Source organism: Crinia signifera, chromosome 4 (genome assembly GCF_055691185.1).
Source record: "Crinia signifera chromosome 4, ASM5569118v1, whole genome shotgun sequence".
NCBI lineage: Eukaryota > Metazoa > Chordata > Amphibia > Anura > Myobatrachidae > Crinia > Crinia signifera.
The window spans coordinates 288119269-288142413 of record NC_139220.1 but is presented as its reverse complement, the minus strand read 5'-3'; the positions used below and the strand labels follow the sequence as shown (position 1 = coordinate 288142413).

General features: G+C 45.6%; 1 protein-coding gene across 1 annotated transcript; it reads right to left on the bottom strand.

Moving 5' to 3' along the window:
- Positions 1-568: 568 nt before the first annotated feature.
- Positions 569-23143, bottom strand: MCOLN1 (mucolipin TRP cation channel 1). Its single transcript, XM_083184938.1, has 14 exons — positions 22852-23143; positions 14459-14655; positions 12218-12385; positions 9802-9952; positions 9047-9116; positions 8605-8701; positions 7980-8079; positions 6680-6786; positions 6392-6541; positions 5085-5186; positions 3164-3286; positions 2845-3051; positions 2629-2762; positions 569-1396 (listed from the first exon to the last, which is right to left on the bottom strand). The coding sequence occupies exons 1-14, from the start codon at positions 22910-22912 to the stop codon at positions 1342-1344; spliced, it is 1722 nt and encodes a 573-aa protein (XP_083041064.1). The 5' UTR covers positions 22913-23143; the 3' UTR covers positions 569-1341.
- Positions 23144-23145: the final 2 nt, after the last annotated feature.

The window sequence follows — 23145 nt, the reverse complement described above, 5'->3', positions numbered from 1 at the left end:
TACTTATTGTAATTGTCAAACATATTACATAGTGCTCTATACAGAGTATTTGTCCCAATAGAGCTTACACTCTTCTCCATCACACAATGGAGCACCTGGAGGAAACCAAAACCACACAAGCTCCAGAGAAAGTACAACATCAAACTCTAAGTGCTGGGATAAAGTCATTCTTACCACTGTGTAATCATGCTGTGGTTGTATATACTAGCACTGCCAACAATGGACACCATTACATCGGTCTGGAACAGACTCTGCAGTTCTGTATGCACTGTTTATGCCGAAGGCTAAACTATAATGCAGTGGCTCTCAAACTTTGTCCTAACTGACACATTTTAAAACATCCACAGCTGGAGCTAATTATTTCAATGGATTCTGTGAGGAGACCTGCAAAACATGCACTGTATGGGGTCCTGAGGACAGACTTTGGGAACCTGTGGTATAAGCTGAAGAAAGGATAGAAGATTTGGACACTTGTTCTTACCCGGTCAACAATTACCCCTCGAGAATGAGGACATCGTGTACTTTTAAGCGGTTACATCTATTTTTCTTTTGCTAAGTTTAGAGATCAGATGTTCAGCCCATATGAAAGAAAGGCATTTATTAGCCTTTTGCCTGAGGAGCAGAAGATCACTGGCATACATGTTCTAGTACAAGCACGCGGTACACAATGAGGTCATGGAACGTGGCTCACATGGTAATGCCTACTACTACATGGAGAACTCTAGGCAGCTGCTGTCAGGTTCTTGTAGCAAACAGGACCAAGCAGATTCCTGAAAGCACAGATCACAGATATAAAGCAGCAGTAGGAGGAGTAAGCACTATCGTGGCCTGTAAGAGAAGAGGCCAGTGTGTGACCTGGATTTCTGCAATTATGTTCAGTCTCAAAAATGCAAACTATTATGTACTGTGACACTGTTTATTCTCATACAATAATAAAAACAATAAAAAAAAATGAAAGATAAAAAATAAAGTGTCACCTAAATAACAAAAAACAGTTGGCTGAGTATGGAGTGTCCACTTGTGCGTTTGGCTTGGCTCCTCCAATGAAGCACATGCATTGGTTTCTTGTACCTTATACAGAGATTTGTCTCCAGCAGAGATTCTGTACCTCGCCGGACCTCCTAACAACCCCTACTAAAACATATTAGGTTTTCTTCATAAAAACATCTGATAAAAATTGTGTCTATATACGTTTAGCTTAATACTTCTAGCACCCTGTCACGGATTAGGGATTTTCCACATAAGGCAGGGGAGGAGTTACTTAAATATAATGGAAAAATCACCCTAAGAAAGTCCTTAAAATGGATTTAAAATCCAGGATTCCGGAACCCTTGTCCTCGCTCATGATGATGGCACAGGTTCGTTGATGACTAAATTAGACTCGTTCTCTTCAGCACTGAAAGAGAAGATTGAAAAAAAAGTCAGATCGAGGTGGGAATGGGGAAGATTGTGTGTAAGTGACAGACCAAGAGAACTAGCCTCTGCTAAGTTTGGCCATGGCAAGGAATGATGCTATCCATACAAAGGGCCTAATTCAGGTTTTATTTTTTCAGTTTTGCACCTGCTAATAATAGTAAATGAAGCTGCTGAGAAAGGAAGGAACGGAAAAAAATAATAAAAAAGACGCACCCTAGAACCATTGCAATGGTGTACACATTCACAACCTATATGCTAAAACATGGGACATTGGGTCTAAGGGCTTGCCTTTGGCTACGCAGTAGGGACATGGCAGTAGTGAGACCGGTGCCATGTTTTTATACATACGAACCCACAGCCAAAAGGCAGGCAAATTTTTGCAACCATTTCCGCTCATTTGTGAGGATCACAGCTGCACCTTGGCTAATGCGCAGTGCTATTACATCACATGTGCAGTCTGACGATAACCGCTCACTTGTGTGAACATCGGCCATAGCGTACAAACATGAATTAGACCTACAGGCTCCTTTTTGCCACTTAAGGTGCCCACACGCTAGAACGAATTTTTTGCTGATCTGCCAATTTTTACCGCAAATTGCCCCCCCCCCCCCCCAAAAAAAAAGTCTTCTGCCCTCAACCCTAAAGCATTTACATGTAAAGCCCCCATACACTACTGTAACTTCTCCGAGGGTAGAATTTGCAGCCGATCCCCTTGAACTGCCCAGGATCGCATGCGATAAATCGTATGGGGTCCTTTTGCATACGATATATTGCATGCGATGCCAGCAAGGGCTGCGGGATCTGATATATCTTGAGTGCAGCACTTGAGATCTCTGGCTCCGCTCCTATCTGATGCACACAGGACCGCACATCTGATTGGAGACAATACACATGGTGTTTACCACTTTTCACCCAATTTCTTGATTGAAGATTGAATTGAGTGACAAGTGCCCAAATTGTAAAAATGTATGGCCAGTTTTAAATGCGTTTGTCAAACATCATTTCCTCAACCTCTCCACCTTTGCCTCTACAACAGGTAGAGGTGCTAAGATTAGACCCATATACGAGAGAGATCACCATGGTTTCTCCCACATCTGCATAAGAACATAGGATATAACAGCAATTTCCAAAATATTCCCCTTTGACTGCAATCATAGGAGTTTGATAAGGCGAAACGCGTTATTTTGTATGGACCCATAAGACAATACTCACGGTTTAGTACAGCAGCAAAATATGGAGCAGCTGTTGGTACTGGTAGAACGGTATTTCCCGGAGCTGGGGCTGTCCTTACACTCTGCAATATACTGATACAGGGCAGACACACTGTTTTCACCTGCATTCTGGAACTGCGAGACACAAGACCATGTCACATTACAGAGGAAAAGGTTTGCCATCATCACGTCCCAATGCCCATTTTCAGGGATTTACCTTGATGGTCTCATAGGCTCCAGTGATCAGGGCGATGAAGAGACTGAGTACCATGTAGATAAAGAGGCTGATGAAGGTATATAAATACAGCTGACTGAACATCCACACGAGGTAACTACTGTTCTGCATCTCCGAGAAGGTGACAAACATGTCATCACCATTAATAAGGGAGAAGAGGCACTCGGACACCATGGAGAGGGAGCGGAACTAAGGAAAGACAATGGCAGGGTTACTACAGTGAGACAGAGGTAGAGAAGGGGATTCTGAAAGCTGGCGTCGGACACGGGGGTGGGGTGGACTGATGAGGGCAGCTACTCACCTTGACATGATAGGGTCCAAGCACAATCCAACCACAGAAGCAATATCCCAGGTAGATCACCGCAGCACAACAACAGAAGCGGATAACGTTAGGCAGAGCCACCCGGAGTGTAACAATCAGGATCTGCGCGGACAGAGGAGAAAAGGACACCATGAAATCGCCAATGCGGACCGTATGCCGGTCGCTTGCACCAATGTCACAAGAGTCCGGTAAATTCATGGTGCTATTACAATACAGGCATTTAGACCGTAACCCACATAGGGCATGAACGAGCGGGTGATAAAACCTGAAGGGTATGAAGAGCCCATGGGTCAGCCACGTTCCTCACTCCCATGGCCGGCTCTCCGCACAGCGATGCTTCAATTCTCTGCCGTCAGAGGCCATCACTTAATCAGAAGCACTTAATAGGGCCGTCTCGATCGGCACTTGGTTTTACATGTGGCCTCACATTTCCCTATGGGATACTGTGGTATAAAAGTGAAGTTCATGGGGGCACAACGAACACAAAGGAGCCCCCCCCCCCAAAAAAAAAAAGCAGCACATCCGCCCACTAGTAGATGCTTCTCGTTATTTTACAGTGTTCCTAAAATACAGAGGGGTTTATTTAATGACAGATTCAAATAGCTAAGTCACATGGTCATTTACGCCCATAACCAAGGAGTATAGATCGCCCGACTGAATTCGCATCTAGATGCATCTGCCGCTTTGTCTCGTGGCCCAGAGGTTGCAGCTCCAGGTGACTTGTGCTTTTTTCTTCAGATCTTTGCAAGCGAAAGCCAGATAGAGATAGATATCTATATATTATTTTTTTTTTTTTTGGAGAGAACGAACTTTCTCAAGGATAATATACCATGAAAACTATTCATATACACATGAATTTAACATTCGCAGGGATGCCCCAAACTGGCAGATACCTGGGTGCACCTTCTGGATCCTGTGATCTCTAGGACCGTCATACCCGTCTGGTCTTTGGATGAATTATCCCAGAAGCGCACAGGTGCACTTGATGATCCACACAGACACCGTGAGTTGCTCATCATTTGCCTCATCAACTTGATCAGACCTTTCACCCTCCGTGGAATACTGGCTCCAGGTGCTCGAAGACCCATGGCCGGTGCGGTCACAGACATGCACAGATAGCATGATAGACGTCGTCGTATGGGAGTCCATCTGATGAAACGGTGCCACTGGTCCCTTGGGTACACCCTGCTATGAGCGCCTTCATAATTCAGCAGGTCAATGAGTATCTCATGACAGCATTGGATTTTCATTTGTAGTTCTGGTACACAGCAGCGATTATTCCCATGAATTATATAAGAGCCTGTGCAATGTTTCCATTTGGGGTAGACTATTTTCTCAATGTCATTACAATTGGACTACACACTAATCTAATTTATGTCATATAATTTTGTACCAATCACCTCAGCTATTACATTTAAGGTATTGCTACTCCCATGGCGGTTGATTGTTTTTGCTCCAGAAAAGTCATACTGTTGGACCTTTGGATGCATTTGCTGCGAAGCCTGTCCTTTGACTTGTCAATGGTCTTCTAGGGTCTCCATTAAGAATGTATTTCACAGGTTTAGAAACTGCCTTCTAATGCTCTCAAGACTGAGGAGCAGCTTCCTGGACTTCATTGCAGAGGTCTTGGCATGGGGCAGGCACAATCCTTAATGCCCCCTCAGTAAACTACCAAGGTTTTTGCTGGTAGAGAAGGTGACAGCACCTCCTACTGATCAAATAATGCCGTGCACTCTATCAGGTTACTGATTTATAGATTTTAGAATCTACAAGTTCCCCAATCTAGAACCGGTAATTGTGTAAGGAAACATTCACAGAAGGTCTTCTGCAACAAAATATTTCATATATATTAAGTTAAAATCGATCCCTTTAAAGCACAAGCACAGTTCCCCATACTCACATTATATTTCTGGAAGAAGCTCAGATAGCGGATTACACCAACCCAAACCAGCAAGGTTGAAGTACCCAGGAGAATACTGCAAACATCGTAACTGGCAAAGGTCTAAAAAACAGGGATGAAGGGGGAGAAGAGTGATACAGACTATATTAAAACAGGATCAATTTGGGTGGATAATATCTGAACATTCATTTTTATTGAAGTCCTTCATTTCTTAGCTAAGTACAAGTCGACACAAAAAGAGTTGGTCAGTCGCACAGGACCCTCCTTGCTGTTTGAGAAAAATAGAGGGGATCCCCCAAGATTTCTATGCACTAGGTATAGAGTATACGATATGCACCAAACAAGAGAAAAAAGTGTGTCACGGTGTGGTGCACCTTTAATGACTCTCACAAATAAAAATTAACTTTTATGGTTATGGTTTAAAACTAGCGAAATATAAACACACAAGACAGAACAACAAAAATGTGGTGCGTTTAAAATACAGCGGCTCACTCTCTTAGCACAATATGAGAATTGTATGGGAATGCACTGTTGACAGGTAATTCTCGTCGACACTTATTATATTAAATCAAACTAATTAATATCCTATATATTAGTGTTCAAGTCGGGTTACACTTCCAGCATAGGGGTGTACATCAACTGCATGAGATAGCCTAACATATAGTAGGCTTGATATGACCGGTTATCTGGATTGGTCAGGTAAATCATAACAGTTTTATCATTCTCTATATCATCATCTGATGTTTATGGTAAGTATGTAGTGTCGACCTGTGTCGATAGTTCTTTGTGGGTGTTTCTTATTACACATACAGATTCTTATGAACCAAGGGCAGTTTGGGTAGCCTGTGCTCAATAGGTCAACCCAATTGTCTTATCGTTGGTTAGAGATCGTCACACTGAGTTATGCTACAGCAGTGTGGTTCCACTACAAATTTTAAATTTTAATCGTAAATGTTTAAGGATACGTTGTAATCACAAATAGTTACTCAGGAATAGGCAGTGTAGTGAATCAGCCTTGTTATCTCCAGGTATAGTGGTCGCACTGTATTATGCTGTATTGCAGTGATATGGTGTTACAAAAGTAGCTAAGTACAACCATTGGCAGCTGCACAAGGAGGGATACAGGAGAAGGTTCTCATTGGCAGTCACATGCACTCTATAACCTTTTAGAGACCAATTATATCGCAGAGGGTTTTTTTTTTTTTTTTTTATTATGGACAAATATATATATATTTCTATTGCTCGGAACAATGTGCAAGACTAAAGATACATTTTTAATATAGCAGGGTTTGATCCGCATCTGATACCTTGGACTCTATCCCAATCTTCATGACTGTCCCAGACACTGTGAGAATATCACTAATGATCAGCAGCAGGTACCAGCCGTTCACAAACTCCAGACGCTCAGAGAGCGACACAGTGAGGCCGCGGCGGCTGTGAACAAACATTGCAAATTCCTGGAAAGAGAAAGCAGGGACAAGGTCATCACACACTCAGCTGTCCAAGCCAGATCCCAAACCTATAGACTGCACTGAGAACGGACACGCTGGCCTCTACGAGCTCATAGCACAGGATAGGTAGAACCTAGAACTTACATTCTGCAGTGTCAGGCCTCGAACAATGGAACGCCCACACAGGATGAAGGAGAGGATGCAGGAGATTATCACAAACACATCAAACACCAATCGGTAGTAGTTATCACCTATTGGGAGACAATGTACAGAGGCAAATGTCATTTATCTAGGACCATCAGATAGGGAAGGAGAGTATAATACAGGCATGTCCAAGCTGTGGCCCTCTAGCTGTTGTAAAACTACACATCCCAGCATTCCTTGCCATAGTTTTAGCAATCCCTTATAGCAAAACTGTGGCAAGGCATGATGGGACTTTTAGTTTCACAGGAGGGCCATAGTTTGGACATGGCTGGGTGCACAGGTACACATCTATGCTTACATCTTTGTTCCCGATTTAGGTTCTAATGCAAAATATTTTGTTCTTTTACTGAAAAAGAGTTAAACTAAAGACGAGCTCTGAGCGGGAACACCCAGCTGCATAATAGACTCTTGTAGTTCAGTCTATACAACGTGGGTATGACAGTCCGCATCCCGCCAATTCATTCACTTCTTATGTCGTTTGGGTTTTATTTATAAAATTAGCCCCCACAAATGCCCCCCCCCTTCTCAAATAATGTGTCACATGGTCATCACTATGATTAGATACACTTAATGGCACAAGGGACTCCAGTAAAACTGTATTTATACATCATTTCTGTACAGGCGTAACCTCATTTTAATCAACGATAAACATGCAACATACATCTGTCCATAACACAAGAAACCATAGAAACAGACTTTGATGGCATATAAGAACTACTCTGTACATGTTATAGGGCAGACTAGAAGGGCAAACAGGGATACGGCTGTTGGGTTGACCTATATTAGTCGACAGCTATTGGGTCAACACCCTTAGGTCGACAGGCCACATGTCCACACCTATAAAAAGTAAACTGACCTAAGGATGTCAACACAATGTATGTTGACCTACAGTCGGTCGGCCCAATCACCCATACAAACAAATGCACACACACACTTGAGTTAATATTTGTTGCGTGTAAATTAACCCACGCAAGCACGAGGATAAAGGAAGAACCCCACAGTTAGGGCCACAATGGGATTCAAACCCAGAATGTCAGTACCGTGAGGCAGCAATGCTGACCACTACACTACCCATACTGCCCATGTCGCACTAATGGTTCCCGAGTGAAGAGATGTCATCTCCTATGATACGTCTGGGACAGATTAGCTGTATATGCTTTATCACTGTGGAAGATCACATCTACATCATAGGGGAGATCAATGTTGGAGTGTCCGAGATGGGAGTAATTCAGACGCTCACCTCGGCCATACACGCTGGGGTCCTTGCATTGTTTAATGGTCGCATCGTTGTCTAGTTGGATTTTCACCCTGCCACTGTGTGCCTGGTTGTCAAATAATATCTACAGGGAGACATGCACAATGGGTTAAATCAAGACTACTGTATCAGCCACTGGATGCTGTATATACTACTTTCTTAAACATCAAGAACATGCTTATATCACACTAGTAAGCCAAAGCAAACGCTTCGAAAGCTAGTCTGCTACCATCTGTGATTGTGCAGGTGTGAGAATGATGTAGTTTTGCTCTCTGCCAGCAGATGGCAGTGTTTCGGAAACTCACTGACACTAGACATATAGATCAGTGGTTCCCAACCCTGGTCCTCAAGGACCCCCAACAGTGCATGTTTTGCAGGTCTCAACACAGAATCACAAATGCTATAATGAGCTCCACCTGTGGATCTATTCAAATGTGCCTGAATAATGAGTGCACCTGCCGGGTGACCTGGAAAACGTGCACTGTTGGGGGTACTTGAGGACCAGGGTTGGGAACCACTGATATAGATGATGGCTTGTACTCCTATGTCCATGTGATGCCCTCTGTCCCTTCCCCCATCTCTGTCCCAAACATTCCCCCGGGTTACTCACAGTGATGGTAAAGGTGTAACAGTCAGGAATCTCATTGTTGATGATCGTCTGGATATTTATGGCTTTCAGCTGAAATTGTACCGTGATGTTGATCAGCCTGGAGGTAATAAAGATAGACAAGGGAGTCTGTAACCAGACCGTTCTGCAGAGAGAGGGTAAAGTTGCCCCCACACACACACTGAACATCTAGGTCAGTACGCAATGTCCCTGGCAGTGCCCACACCACACATGGATCTAACGGCTCAGGAGCTGCACTGGCCTGCATTCCCCAGGGGAAAAGGACCAGAGACTGGTCTAGTGTTCTGATTGGTCAGAGCCCACAAGCAGTAATACATCTGTATAATTGTAGCCCTGTGTACATGGGCAGCTAATGTGAAACTATCACAGAGGAGAATTAAGCGGAAGCCGTCAGACATTGATAATCTGCTGCAACATTACTTACTTGTGAAACTTAACGGTGAAGTTCTTGTAGCTCTGGCTGTCTGGGTCTTTGGGGTCCATGAAGATGCAATCTATAGCAAAATAAAAGATAGATATTGTCCTGTACGTGTCATCGATACAAGTTAATAACTAGATAGTACAACACTCCTCCTCCCCACATGTAGTGAGCTAGAGCTGCCATTTATCACAGGCTCAGCTGCAGGGCTACAGGGAGACTCAAAGCAATTACAAAGATGCGCAGTTGTGTGTCACAAGCCCTGGCAAGAATTAAAGTACCAGCCAATCAGCAACTGGCAATTTTCAAACACAGCCTGTAACATGACAGAAGCTGACTGTTGGTACTTTATCCCTCTCCAATGCCTCGTACTTATACCCCACAATCACTGGTACGTCCGCACAGCCCTGTACACATGTAGAGTAACGCCCATAACACACCAAGAGCCTGATTCTGGTTCACTCGCAAAAGCAGAATCTCTCTAATGGACAAAAACCATGTGCACTGTAGGGGGGGCAGATGTAACATGTGCAGAGAGAGTTAGATTTGGGCGAGTAAATACTGGCTGCTTTATTTTTTAGCTGCAATATAAATATCAGTTTGAAGTACACCCCCCACCCAAATCTAACTCTCTCTGCACGTTACATCTGCCCCAGCTGCAGTGCAGCATGGTTTTGTCCATTAAAGAGATTTTGCAATTGAAACAGAATCAGGCCTGTGGTCCACCATTAGCCATGCAGGCAGAATAGCTGTACATTTACCTGTGACCACTTTGGGATCAATATTAAAGGTATCATTAGCCGGATCGATGTGACCCTTCCGGTAATACTGCTGGCACATAGCGAGCGCCCCCTGGGTATCGGTGCTGACGTAGGCATAGCGGGCCGTGGTTTGGCTAGGTAGCAAGATATACTGTGTGAAAAGAGACAGATTTTACAATGAATTCATGATACAATACAGAACAGCTGTAAACATCCCTCCATACTCCCAATATCAGGGTATATCATATACAGATCACACATTTGATTACCCCAGATAATGCAAGACATCGGGTGCCCTGTAGCTATGCTGTCTGCAGCTGGTTAAGGTATACAGTATTAATCCTACTGAATGGAAACAAGAACTCTGCCTTACGCCCTTGGCGGCTGGGGATACAATGGTTTATATGCCTTGTGCCCAATTTCCCATGTAAAAGATCGCAGAGCGCAATGAATTGGTTTTTTTCTCTTTACGCTTGTCACACTCAAACTGGTGGGTTTAACTGAGTAAAACAACTATTCTGTGCTTTGCAAACAGTGTCGTATGGGTGCCCAAAATGGTCACTTTTCTCTAACTTTAGCTTGCCACCTCATGCCGGCGTAAGAAGCTGTTGGCACCTATATGTAGCAACAACTGAACTTCTCTGTTGGATGCCATCTAGTGAATGTTGATGCAATAAACATTACCCCTCTCCCCCCTGACATGTTACTTTACAACAGGGATGGGGAATTTTCTGCCCTCCAGCTGTTAAGAGAACTACACACCCCAGCATGCCCTGCAACAAATTTACCAAGTCCAAATAGCAAAAAAGTAGCAGGGCATGCTGGGATGTGTAGTCCAACAACAGCTGGGGCGTCAAAGGTTTTCCCATCCCTGCTTTACAACATAATATTTGTAACTAGCTTACATCTTTATGCCGGGTGAAATCCTGCAAAGCACATACATACATACTGTCCTTTTCTGCAAATGCTTTGAAAGCTAGTCTGCTACCTTGTGATTGCCTCTGTGTTTCTATATGTGTAAAAGAGAAAGATGCAGTTTCATTTGCTGCATAGAGGGCCTGGTTCAGAGCTGTAGCAAACGCCGATATTGACGCAGTTGAGAGATTGCCAGACGTGTCACCGTCACAATGTGCACACATGTGGCTGCTCACATTGAGATCTTGTGGAAAAATCGATTGACCGTCCAGGAGCGTTTTCTCGGACAGTTACAGGGAGAGGTGGAAAAACGCAGGTGTATCGCAACGTCTTTGCCTACATCTGTGATCTCATATGCAGAGAACATGGCATCAGGAATGAGGTTTCTAAGATGGTCAATTTCCAACAACCCGAGACCAGCGAAGCAGACAGAGGGAGGCTCAATCCTTCCCCAGGCGGCTGCACCATTAAAATATTTTTGCACACCTACTGTGTATGGGATCACAGCTGCAAATTAACTCAAGTACATCTGACAGGTGTATGGAGGCATGTGGGATACTCTAAGCCTTACACAAACACTGAAACTGAAAAATATAATAAAAAAACCACCACAGGTTTTAATTCAAACCAGGGCCGGTGCTAGGGTGTCCGGCGCCCTCCTGCAAACCATACATTTTGCGCCCTTTCACATTGCCATTGCAACAAGCTGCAGCCCGATTGTGGGAGTGTATGCAACATGCGATCCTATGGAGGATCTCGGGTGCATGTACATGTATGCATACACCATCTCAGTGCTGTGTCCACAAAATGTTGCAGGCACTAAAGGTGCCCATACACACTGCGAGAATCGCATAGTTATCGGCTAGATCGCATCACACGGCATGCATGCAATGTGTGTGCGATGCGATCCGAAAGCAGTACAAAAAGTATGTGCAGCACATTACATCCCTCTCATGACTGAGGGGGAAAGAAGGAGAGAGCAGGAGGAGATGGAAGAAGAGGGGAGGAGATAGAGGGGGCGGAGTGTTGAGGACTGGCAGCGGCACTGGCAGAGCACACCGAGAAGAGGGAAGGAAGGGGAGGCGGCGCTGCTGCCTGTTCGTCATTTGATTGACAGCTGACAGGCGCAGGGAGCAATGGGTAGGGGGCTGATCCGGACATGACATGTCATCCAGGAATTCACAGACAGCGCTACATGCCTCAGCGCAAGTGTCCGTGAGGAAGAGGGAGCTGCTCAGCCTCTCCATACTGCCGCCCCCCGCTGTCAGACAGGCGCAGTGACAGTGAGGGCTGAGGCAGCTTTAGCAGAGCAGGGAGGGAGACAGCGCCTTTTCAGCATGACGCCTCCCTGCTTTGCAGGAGCTGCTGAGTGGGTAGCGCCGGCCCTGATTCAAACCCACTAGACCTGCATTTGTATTGTACTAGTGTTACACAGATTTGCAGATTTTTCCTTTTATTACACCATGCAAAATAGAACAGCACAAGAAGACGGCTCCCTCACCTGCTGCACGGCATAGTAGAGGTGCTCATACACATCTTTCTGGGTGTAGACAGCATACGACTTGTCTGCGGCGTCTGTGTAATTCTTCAGGAAGAGGTGCTTGAATACCACAGTGTTCTCCTCCCTGAACTGCACAACCATCTGATTACTGAGGCCAAACAAGATCAGCTGCAACAGAAAAGGATGAGCCATAAGCGTCTGGACTAGCTGCATCAGTAAGTGACTATAGGGGACATCAGCTGTATCAGACGCTGGGCGGGATGCACTAAAGCAAAACTGGGGTAAAAACCCTGTTTACAGGTTTTTACTGCATTTCCAGATGTGCTAAAGCCCGCTTGCAGGGTTACCGCTGCTGGGGGGGGTGCATCGCCAGATATCCTATAGAAGTCTATGGACTTCCCTCCACATTGCTATGTGAGGGATCCATCACAGATCCCTCCCAGCATCCCCTGGGGCCGGCACAGTCACTCTGCGCATGCACCCGGAAGTCCATCGATTGAGCCGCATAGCGATGGACAGCTCTTATTGTAAGTGCTGTCCTTTGCTTTATTAAATCACATATGTTAGTGCATATGCGATTACTAAGAATGAGGTGTCCGGTGACGTGGGCGGCCGATGTCAGTGCATCCCCCCTGTAGTGGCTGATAGACAATATATAGGTCGACACAACAAAGAGTCAACATGTAAACCAAGACATGGTCGATGAGCTATCCTGAACCCTTATCAGACATAGGCTGACTAATGCCTTAAACAGAATTTGCTGAGCTATACAAGAACCTGTTAATAAATAAAATAAATCAATATCTAGGAGGGGTCTGTTCTGGCTCTACATTAAATGGGAGGGAATAGAACATGCTTTAACTTATGATAAGCAGAGATCAAAGAGATAGATGCGTCTTTATCTGGACAAGCGGTATCTCCATCTGGGCACAAATATCCAGAGAGCACTCAGATGTGACCTCATACACCGAGCATCTATGTGCCACACTGAGCCTGACCCCCAGCGGGACTCGGAGGAGTAGAGAAACCTTTCTTTAATAACTGAGCTGCTGGAAGCTGCACCTTCCAAACCGAGCATCAGACACTGTACATAGGGGAAGGTAACATGATGTACAGGAACAATATACTCCTACACAGCTTAAGCCTAGCACACCCAGGCCTTGTATAATGCACCCTTACAATGCAACGCCTTATGTCCACTCCACTAGAAAACCTGCACAATGCCTCTGTTAACAGTTTGCCAGGGTGGTGCATGACCTGGGCAAAGTCCTACAAGGCCTTTCGGAATCTGCTTGCTGTAGGAGGTGTAAACCGAAAATGAACTATAGGATCTTCCAGCTTGCTGATCACACAATCACAGAGAGTTGGATTTGTCCACCTGTAGCATTCTCCCATGAGTGCCCATTACCATCCAACTCCTGCCTGAGCAGTCCCTATTGCACAGATGTATACATTTACTTCTGGATTACTACACCGCAAGCCAACAGGTCTCATAACTGCTATACACTATAGCCTTCCAATCCCACCACCCTCCACCCAGCTGTATATGTACCTAGACCCCACCAGAAGTACCTGCTACCACGGACATTATGCGTAGTGCCTTAGGGGGTTATTTTGGTTCACTCTGACAAATTCCTTCTTAGATGGACAAAACCATGTGCAATGCAGGTGGGGCAGATGTAACTTGTGCAGAGAGAATTAGATTTGGGTGGGGGTTTTACTTCAAATTGCAGTGTAAAAATAAAGCAGTCAGTATTTTCCCTGCACAGAAAAAAAAAATAACTCACCCAAATCTAATTCTCTCTGCACATTTTATATCAGCCCCCCTGCAGTGCACATGGTTTTGTCCATCTAAGAAGGAATTTGTCAGAGTGATCCCAAAATCACCCCCTTAGTGCTCCAGTACCATATACTTCACCCCATGCATCCCACATCTCCCATCACTGTCCATCCCCTGGCCTACACTGTAGATATAAAATACAGATATTGAGATGAAGGGATATTTCTGCGCGCCATGCAGTTTATTCTAGTCATTCTTCTGCTCAGCTGTGCCTAAGCACTATGGCATATAACAACTGATGACGTGCTCTCAGTAAATGCTGGAGGAGGAATTGTATACAGCAGTTACTATCACCTCATCACTTCAGTACAACATACCAGCAATAAGTATACACAATGGCACTATACAACAACAGGATGTGTATATGTAGGTGTGGTAGTGCTAGATGCCCAGTGCTGTACCTGTATTGTGACCATCATGATTTTGATAAGCTGAAGTGCAAGTTTATACGGCTTCCTCCCCTTGGCTCTGAACTTATCACAAGGGCTCATGAAGAAATACTTAAGCCGCCGGCGGAGCCGCTCCTCCTCCGGGTTCGTCCCTTCACATATCCGGGCCCCATAGCACGGTGATGGAGATAGGAGGCGCTGGCGCTCAGCTACAAGAGAAGAGGAGACATTTGTAATGAGAGACCAGCGATCAAGGTTATAGGACGAATGCACAATAAGACAGAAGAGCTATTGGCCAGACTCCGCTGTGGTAAGGCCACAAGCTTGTAGCAGTCCCAGGGGGTGTATTCTACTGCAGGCCACGGTAAGCGACAAGGTTGCACTTTCCTGAGGTACGAACAGAAATCAGAGGCAAGTAGGTCTTACTAACACATACAATAAGCCTTCCTCCCGCACACAAACAGCTGCTAATGTGTGTCTACACCATGGGTCTTCAACCTGTGGCCCTCCAGATGTTGTGAAACAACATGTTCCAACATGCATTGCCACATTTTTTCCTATAAGAGCATGCCAAAAACCCTCAGGGCATGATGGGATATGTAGTTCCACAACATCTGGAGGGCCACAGGTTGAAGACCTGTGGTCTACACTATCACGCCAAATAAGTAACATACACAAGCAAAATAGGCTGCTCCAGCCCAGAGCTTGCAGAATCACTTCTACATTTGTAACAATACGTATAGAAGTCCATGTAATGCCAAAGCAGGATATGCGGTTCAATGTCCGCTGCCCTTCTCTGGCCTCCTCAAGAACAAGAAAAAAGGATTGGTTGTGAAAATCTATACAAAGTCAAAACATCACACCATCTTCCTTAAGGCCCATACACACTGGGCGATTTTTAGCTGAGTGTTGCTGTTTGATGGAAACATACTTGGGACACTATAGTTTTGAAATGTTGCAAAATACCTTTGGAGACGCCTTAATATTGAAATAGAGAAGAAATGGTAAAATGGAGGAGGAGGTGTAGCAATAAATCTAAATGGTGGCCATACACTACTGTGTTGTATCGCAGCAGCAGGGTATGGCCATTTGACCCCCGATACATCACATGCTGTCCTTTCCCATGTGACCACATTCCCCGACACCAGGAGGGGGCCGAATCGGAGGTCGGGTGGGCAGTAGGTCTGACCGCCAACTACATCCGAATCACACTGGACCATGTAATGAACTCGAAGGTGGATGTCAAACACACCGGATTTGGCCAGATCTGTCGGGATTGGGTCAAATCTGACTAGTGTATGGGGGCCAGACAAGGGACAGGTGTTTGCCGTTGTAACTGGATTTTGGAGCCATAGTTAAAAAGTTGATCAATATTGGTTGACATGGACAATATGTCGACGTGGTAATTAGACAACCCAGGAAAAGGTTGACATAAAATTTTCACAATGAATCCAGGCAGTGTCTATAAGGTTTGCTTTTTTGTCTCAGAATGTTTGGATCCCCCTTCTTCTAGATCAGTGGTTCCCAACCCTGGTGCTCAAGTACCCCCAAGAGTTCATGTTTTCCAGGACACCCAGCAGGTGCACTCATTCAGACACATTTTAAAAGATCCAGAGGCGGAGCTAATTATTTCACTTTTGATTCTGTGGGGAGACCTGGAAATTGTCCACTGTTGGGGGTATTTGAGTACGAGTATGGGTCATATGGTCGACTCAAAGAATGCCGACATACATTGGTTCCACCACTGAAGGTCAACACGGTTGGAAGGTTGACATGAATTCCACATATTTTGTCCTGAATGTCAACATGACACTAAAGCTGGTTTCACATTGCAAAAACCTGCTTTCAACCCATTTTTGTAAACGTGTCTTAAAACGGGTCAAAAGCCAGTTAAACCCCTTTCATACTGCATGTTGTAAAGGTATATTGCAGTTTCAATACCATTTTTGTACCTTCAGATTCAACCGTTTTCACCCATAGAAAGCCATACAATGTCATTTTAAATGTTTTTTCCTGTATGTGGGCGGGGATCATGCAGGGAGATAACATATCACCCTTGTGTGGTTATCATTTGTAGCAAATACCGTTTCTGAGCTGTTCAGACTGCAGGGAAAACGGCTCAGAAACCTGTAGGATCCTGCTTTTAACACATTTCAAAATACAGGTATTTTGTAACCGGTAAATTGATTGTGGAGCTTTCATATTGCAGCTGGTACCGTTTTAAAGCAGTAAAAAAAAAAAAAAAAAAAAAAAAAAAAAAAAAAATCGGCAATATGCCGTGTAAAAACTGCAATGTGAAAGGGGCTTACGTTTACCGCACCCCCTCACATGGCTTGCTGCGCTCGCCATGTTTTTGCACGGTGCCTCGTTGAACTCAGCACACAACGTAGTGGATGGTAAGGTATGAAATACAGGTTGAGTATCCCTTATCCGAAATGCTCGGGACCACAAGCATTTTAGATAAAGGATTTTTACAGTGATAAAAAAAAAAAAAAAAAAAAAAAAAACACTGTTTTTGGAATATTTCGGATAAAAGATTTCCGGATACGGAGACTCTACCTGTACTGCCTGTCCGCATGGTCCACAATGTATATTGATCTAGTGAACATATCCCCTTGAGGACCATGTTTGGGAACCACTGTTCTAGATCATACTGAGAATTGGTTCTAGTCCCATCTGTTAGAGAACTGCGTGTTGATTATTCATTTAAAAGTGGTGACTGGACGCTGAATGGGATGAATACGGTATAACCATGTAATATAGTATTCTTGCCTAGTATATACTGATTTAATCTCAGCGATCTGCTTCTTCTCTTTCCTCTGAAGTGCGTGGAGAAGCATTGGCAGCTATGTCAGCTTAGGGAAGACCCAGAATACAAACAGGTGCCATGAAGAGGAGTATTAACGCTTTAAGCGTCAACATTGCTATGAGCGATCCTCAAAATATCCACCAAAAAATGCCAGCGTCGCTCACAGCGACTGTTCTTTTAGTATAAATAAATGCAAACAGCCAAGTCAATTAATTGAAGTGTAGTTAAATATTGCACCCAAAAAAAAAAAAAAAAGTCGCTGTGAGCGATGCTGGCACTTTAATGGATATTTTGAGGATCTTGCAGCAATGATGGCACTCAAAGGGTTAAGAACTCGCACATCAAATATTCTCATTACACACTGTATATAGAACAGGTTCAGCCTGAAGGCCATGTTTGAAAAACAGGCCCGATGACAAATATAACGTCACCTCAGTCTCCCCATTACAACAGAATAAAATAAAGCACCTACACGTGTAACCAGACAAGTCAGTAACACAGAGATACAACGGACCATTAAAGAACCCTATATCTCTCCTAACCCTTTCACGCCGACCACCGGGCAATTACCTGGCATGTTTGAGTGCTGGGTCATTTTGCCAAGTACAGTCTGATGGGGATTCTCATCACCCGCAAATTACCGGGTTAAAACTTTTCAACACAGGAATTTGCTGAAAAACCCGGGTTTTTCTGTGGGGTGAGAGGGTCAACACAGGTATTACATCCCGGCACTAGTCAAGACCTTCATTGGTCGACCCAGTACACGTATACCTAGTGTGCATTCTAGCACTTCCCATCTTTGAAAACCCATGCAGTTCCGCTTCCCTGCCTGGGATGTCGCTGTCTGCTGTAGTGCTTCTAGCACAGTGTGGTCTGTATATCAGCACTGATAGACAAACCAGACCTGTGCTAGAAACACCACAGCAGACAGCGACACCCAAGGCAGGGAAGAGGAACTGCATGGGTTTTCAAAGATGGCGGGTGCTAGAATGAACACTCATATACCCATGAGAAATCTAGAGTAACAATGATGTGCTGTATAGTGACCGCTTGCAGGAAAGTGCATGTACAGGACTCAATTACCACATGTTCAATGCAGGTCTCTTCCTAAAGATAAACGGAACAGACCAGTTTATAGAATATGCTACTCTGTTAGCAATGCAAATAAATTATGCATGGAAAACAATCACCAGCATCACTCAGGAATCTGTTATTTCCCCTTGCTTATATTTAGATGCGTATTTGTGTTTTCCTATTAACTACAGCACGCTCCTCCATACCCAATCAGCTGTTCTATATTTGCGCAGGATTCAAGACAAAGGAACACACTGTTGAGAATTCAATTATACCCCTTTCAGGCATGCCATCTGGCAATTACCCGGCATTTTGAGTGCTGGGTCATTTTTCCGGGTGCAGTCTGACCCCCTTATACCGCTTTCAGACTGCATTCTAGACCCGGGTTATTGCTGTGTTCCGCCTAGGGTGGCCAATCCCGGGATCAGGATCGGCGGGATCCCGGGATTTGGCCCCCAAAAGGCCGGGATTTCAATCCCGGGATTGGAGTTTCCAATCCCGGGATTTCGGGATTAGACTGCGCATGGCTAGCCCATCCGCCCAACTAGCCAGCCAGCAGCATTAACCACCCATCCCCCAACCCGGCTCCTGAAGCTGACCGCCCATCCACCCACCCGGCAACCCGCCCATCCACCCACCTGACAACCCAGCTGCACCTGCATGTAAGTAAATGCGGGGCAGCCAGGGCATTTTTCTATTAGAAAAAATGCCCCGGGATTGGCTTCCCTAGTTCCGCCCCATGCGACATCACCGACACGGCAATATGCCGTGTCAGAGCTTTCAGACCACATATGCCGTATCGCTCTAGGGATGGGACCCGTGTCCTAATCCCGTGTGCAACACGCATTTGCAGTCTAAAAGCAGTATTAGCAAATTACAGGGTTTAAAGCTGTGAACCCGGTAATTTGCTGAAAACACGGTTATTTGTATAGTGTGAAAGGGTCTACCCGGGTCACAAATCCCAGGTCGGTGACCCTGGTAAAAAGCAGGGACGGTGACCCGGGATTTAGTACCAGGTACAACTGCTTCACCCGGTAATTTGCCGTTATGTCTGAAAGGGGTATTACAGGATGATTTTGCCCTGTCGATCAGCGTGGCAGCAACCAGATCTTGCACAGAAGTGCCCTCTCCTCTACAAGATAGAGAGCCCTGCTATACGTATTTGGGATTCGGTGGAAAGGCAAAGGGTGCAGGAAATGGCACAGCTGCTAGTGTTTAAATACTTCGGCACCATGTCATGGGAGAAGATAATTACATTATATGGGTATGGTCACAGTTTAATCCTCAAGCAGTAGAGAAACAGGACTTGAAGTCTCAAAGTCAGACATTTGTTAAGTGAAATAAAAGCAGAAATGTGAGGCAGAAATGATACAGATGTTACCAGCTACTATTCATGATGCAATTCCAAGGCAAATATGCCAAGAGGAGGAACCATCACACAACTATCCTAATCCCAATACTTTATATCAGGCATATCCAAACTGTGGCCCTCCACATCCCAGCATGCCTTGCCATAGTTTTAGCATTCTGTAATAGCAAAACTGTGGGAAGGCATGATGGGAGTTGTAGTTTCACAACAGCTGGAGGGCCATAGTTTGGACATGCCTGTTTTATTGGTAGTACATCAAACCATAGTAACCAAAACATAAGCCCTGTTCCGAGCTCCATTTCTGCTTTCAAACCAACCTTAATTGCATGACAGCCGAGTTTAATGGGGAAATTTACTTAGAAGGGAGTTCTATTTCACATGGGATGTTGATATGGGAAACCAATCAGAATCTTCTAGAAGAGAATAGATAGATCTGACTGGTTGCCCATAGCAATACCACATCTTAGTAAATTTCCCCCAATGACTTCTATAAAAATTACTTATGGAAAACAAATACTGGTATTATGGGGATACAGAGATTATGTGGGTGGTAGATTATCGGCGCATCATTTGTCAGCAGGGGTGTGGATCGTTTTATCGACCGGTCGACAGTCATTAGGTTGACACCGTTGGGTCGACAGGGGGCAAGGTCAACAGTGTTCTAGGTCGACATGGGGTTTTTTACTTTTCTTTACCCGAATGTCAACACAGTTGACATGGACACAGTTGAAAGGGAACCGCTTCGCTCGCTATGCTTCGGGCACGGTGCCTCGATGCGCTCGGCACACTATTTTATTCTCCCACCACGCCCTAGTGGATGGTAGGGCATGAAATAACACCTGCCGGCACATGTCAGCTCAAAAAACTGTGAAAAAACACATGTCGACCTAATGACCTGTCAACCTAACCCATGTTGACCTAACGCATGTGTCGACCTAAACCCATGTCGACCTAGAACCCTGTCGACATTGCCCCGTCAACCCAACGGTGTCGACCTCATGACTGTCGACCTAGGTGCTGTCGACAATATGACCAGATCCCGTCAGCAGAGTACACATCAGCATGTTCACAATGTCAACATCTAACCCAAAAAATTGTATCAACTTTACATTATGTCAACAGAGAGACTATTGACTTTTTTACTTCAGCGCCTTGTACTGGAGTATGGAAACCAGAAGTCTGCCCTCTGTATCCAGTACTGGGAACGTTCCCTCAGCTCCCTACCACATAAGCCAGCTTTGTCTCCGGGTGCTCAGGCAGCCCCCAGGCATGTCTACAATTGGAAGTCATATGGTTTAGATTATATGAGCACACTCAATCACTTTAAAAAGTTTGCTGCCATTCTCCCTGGTATGCTGCAATATTTAAGTGATATTAATGATAATGATATAGTCTATTGATTACACACTATAATGTTAACATCACACACCATCTCTCCCCCGTCATCTGAACATGCAGTCAGATTCACCGATATAGTCAACAGTAAGTTCAGCAGGGGGGTCAGGTGACATCATTAGCAATATCGTTAAGTGTTGGTTATCAATTATTTTCTAAATTCTCAAATCTAGACTATGATGGAGCCTTCTAGAGGGATAAAGTAACAGCCAATCAGCTCCTAACTGCCATGCAGTAGGCTGTCTCTGAAAAGTGACAGAAGCGGATTGGTTGGTTATCTCTCTCCACTTTATCACACTCAAAAAGCTTAGTAAATCTGCCCCTGGGAGTCTTCATCATTAACCCACACTACTCTGGCTGCAACAAAAGGGGTGTACCAGTCACCCTACAAAGCACAGGCAGAGAGGAATGATGGTAACCTTACAACTAAGCGTCACATATTACTATCCCCAGGGCAGTGGAAGAGTGCATGCTGCTGGCATAACACTATGGAGCTGGTGGTACAGGACACAGTGAGGGAGGGAGGAATGGTGAATGGTGCATGCTGCTGCAGGGCACTATTGTGGTACAGGACACGGAGAGAGGGTGGATGCTGTTGATGACCACTATGGTGGTACAGGACACAGGGAGGAAGGGTGCATGCTGCTGCAGGGCACTATTGTGGTACAGGACACGGAGAGGGTGGATGCTGTTGATGACCACTATGGTGGTACAGGATACAGGGAAGCGAGCAGGGTACCATAGTAGTACAGGACACAGGAAGGCAGGGTGCGTACTGCTGGCAAGACCCTATGGTGGTACAGGACACAGTGAGGGAGGGAGGAATGGTGAATGGTGCATGCTGCTGGCAGGGTACTATGGTGGTAAAGGACACAGGGAAGCAGGCAGGGTATTATGGTGGTACAGGACACAGGAATGGAGGGTGCATTCTGGTACAGGGCACTATGGTGGTACAGGACACGGAGGGAGGATGCTGTTGATGAACACTATGGTGGTACAAGACACGGAAGCAGGCAGGGCACTATGGTGGTTCAGGACACAGGGAGGAAGGGTGCATGCTGCTGCAGGGCACTATTGTGGTACAGGACACATAGAGAGGGTGGATGCTGTTGATGACCACTATGGTGGTACAGGATACAGGGAGGAAGGGTGCATGCTGCGGCAGGGCACTATTGTGGTACAGGACACAGAGAGAGGGTGGATGCTGTTGATGACCACTATGGTGGTACAGGACACAGGGAGGAAGGGTGCCTGCTGCTGCAGGGCACTATTATGGTACAGGACACGGAGAGAGGGTGGATTCTGTTGATGACCACTATGGTGGTACAGGACACAGGGAGGAAGGGTGCATGCTGCTGCAGGGCACTATTGTGGTACAGGACACGGAGAGAGGGTGGATGCTGTTGATGACCACTATGGTGGTACAGGACACAGGGAGGAAGGGTGCATGCTGCTGCAGGGCACTATTGTGGTACAGGACACGGAGAGGGTGGATGCTGTTGATGACCACTATGGTGGTACAGGATACAGGGAAGCGAGCAGGGTACCATAGTAGTACAGGACACAGGAAGGCAGGGTGCGTACTGCTGGCAAAACCCTATGGTGGCACAGGACAATGGGAAGGAGGCAGGGTACTATGGTGGTACAGGACACAGGGTGGGTACTATGGTGGTACCGAAGGCAGGGAGGGAGGCAGGGTACTGTGATGACACAGGAGACAGGGTCAGGTGCACAGAGCAGGCAGAAGAGTAATACTACCTGCCGATGCCGGCACGGGGCTATCACTCAGACTGCGGCTCCTGTACAGGGAGCCCATCATGCTCAATGTGGTTGGTCACTGCAGGGAGTGTGAGTACGCGCTGCCGCTCTCTCTCTCATCTGCTGGAGGAGGATGCGCTGAGTCTCCGGGATCCCTGGCAGCCTTTGTCCCATGGGTACAGCCAGAAGCTCTAGTAGAAGCAGCAGCAAACAGCCGCCTGTGCAGTCTCAATCAGCTGACCGAGTTCTGGCTAGTCATGTGACCGGCATGTTAGCACCACCCTCCTTCAACGT

Excerpts from the sequence above, each read along its gene's own strand:
- MCOLN1 (XM_083184938.1), bottom strand. The coding sequence starts at position 22,912 with ATGATGGGCTCCCTGTACAGGAGCCGCAGTCTGAGTGATAGCCCCGTG. Across the intron at positions 14,656-22,851 it reads CCCCGTGCCGGCATCGGCAG|CTGAGCGCCAGCGCCTCCTA; the intron begins GTAGTATTACTC and ends CTTCTCTTGTAG. Across the intron at positions 1,397-2,628 it reads TTTTGCTGCTGTACTAAACC|TGCTGAAGAGAACGAGTCTA; the intron begins GTGAGTATTGTC and ends CTTCTCTTTCAG.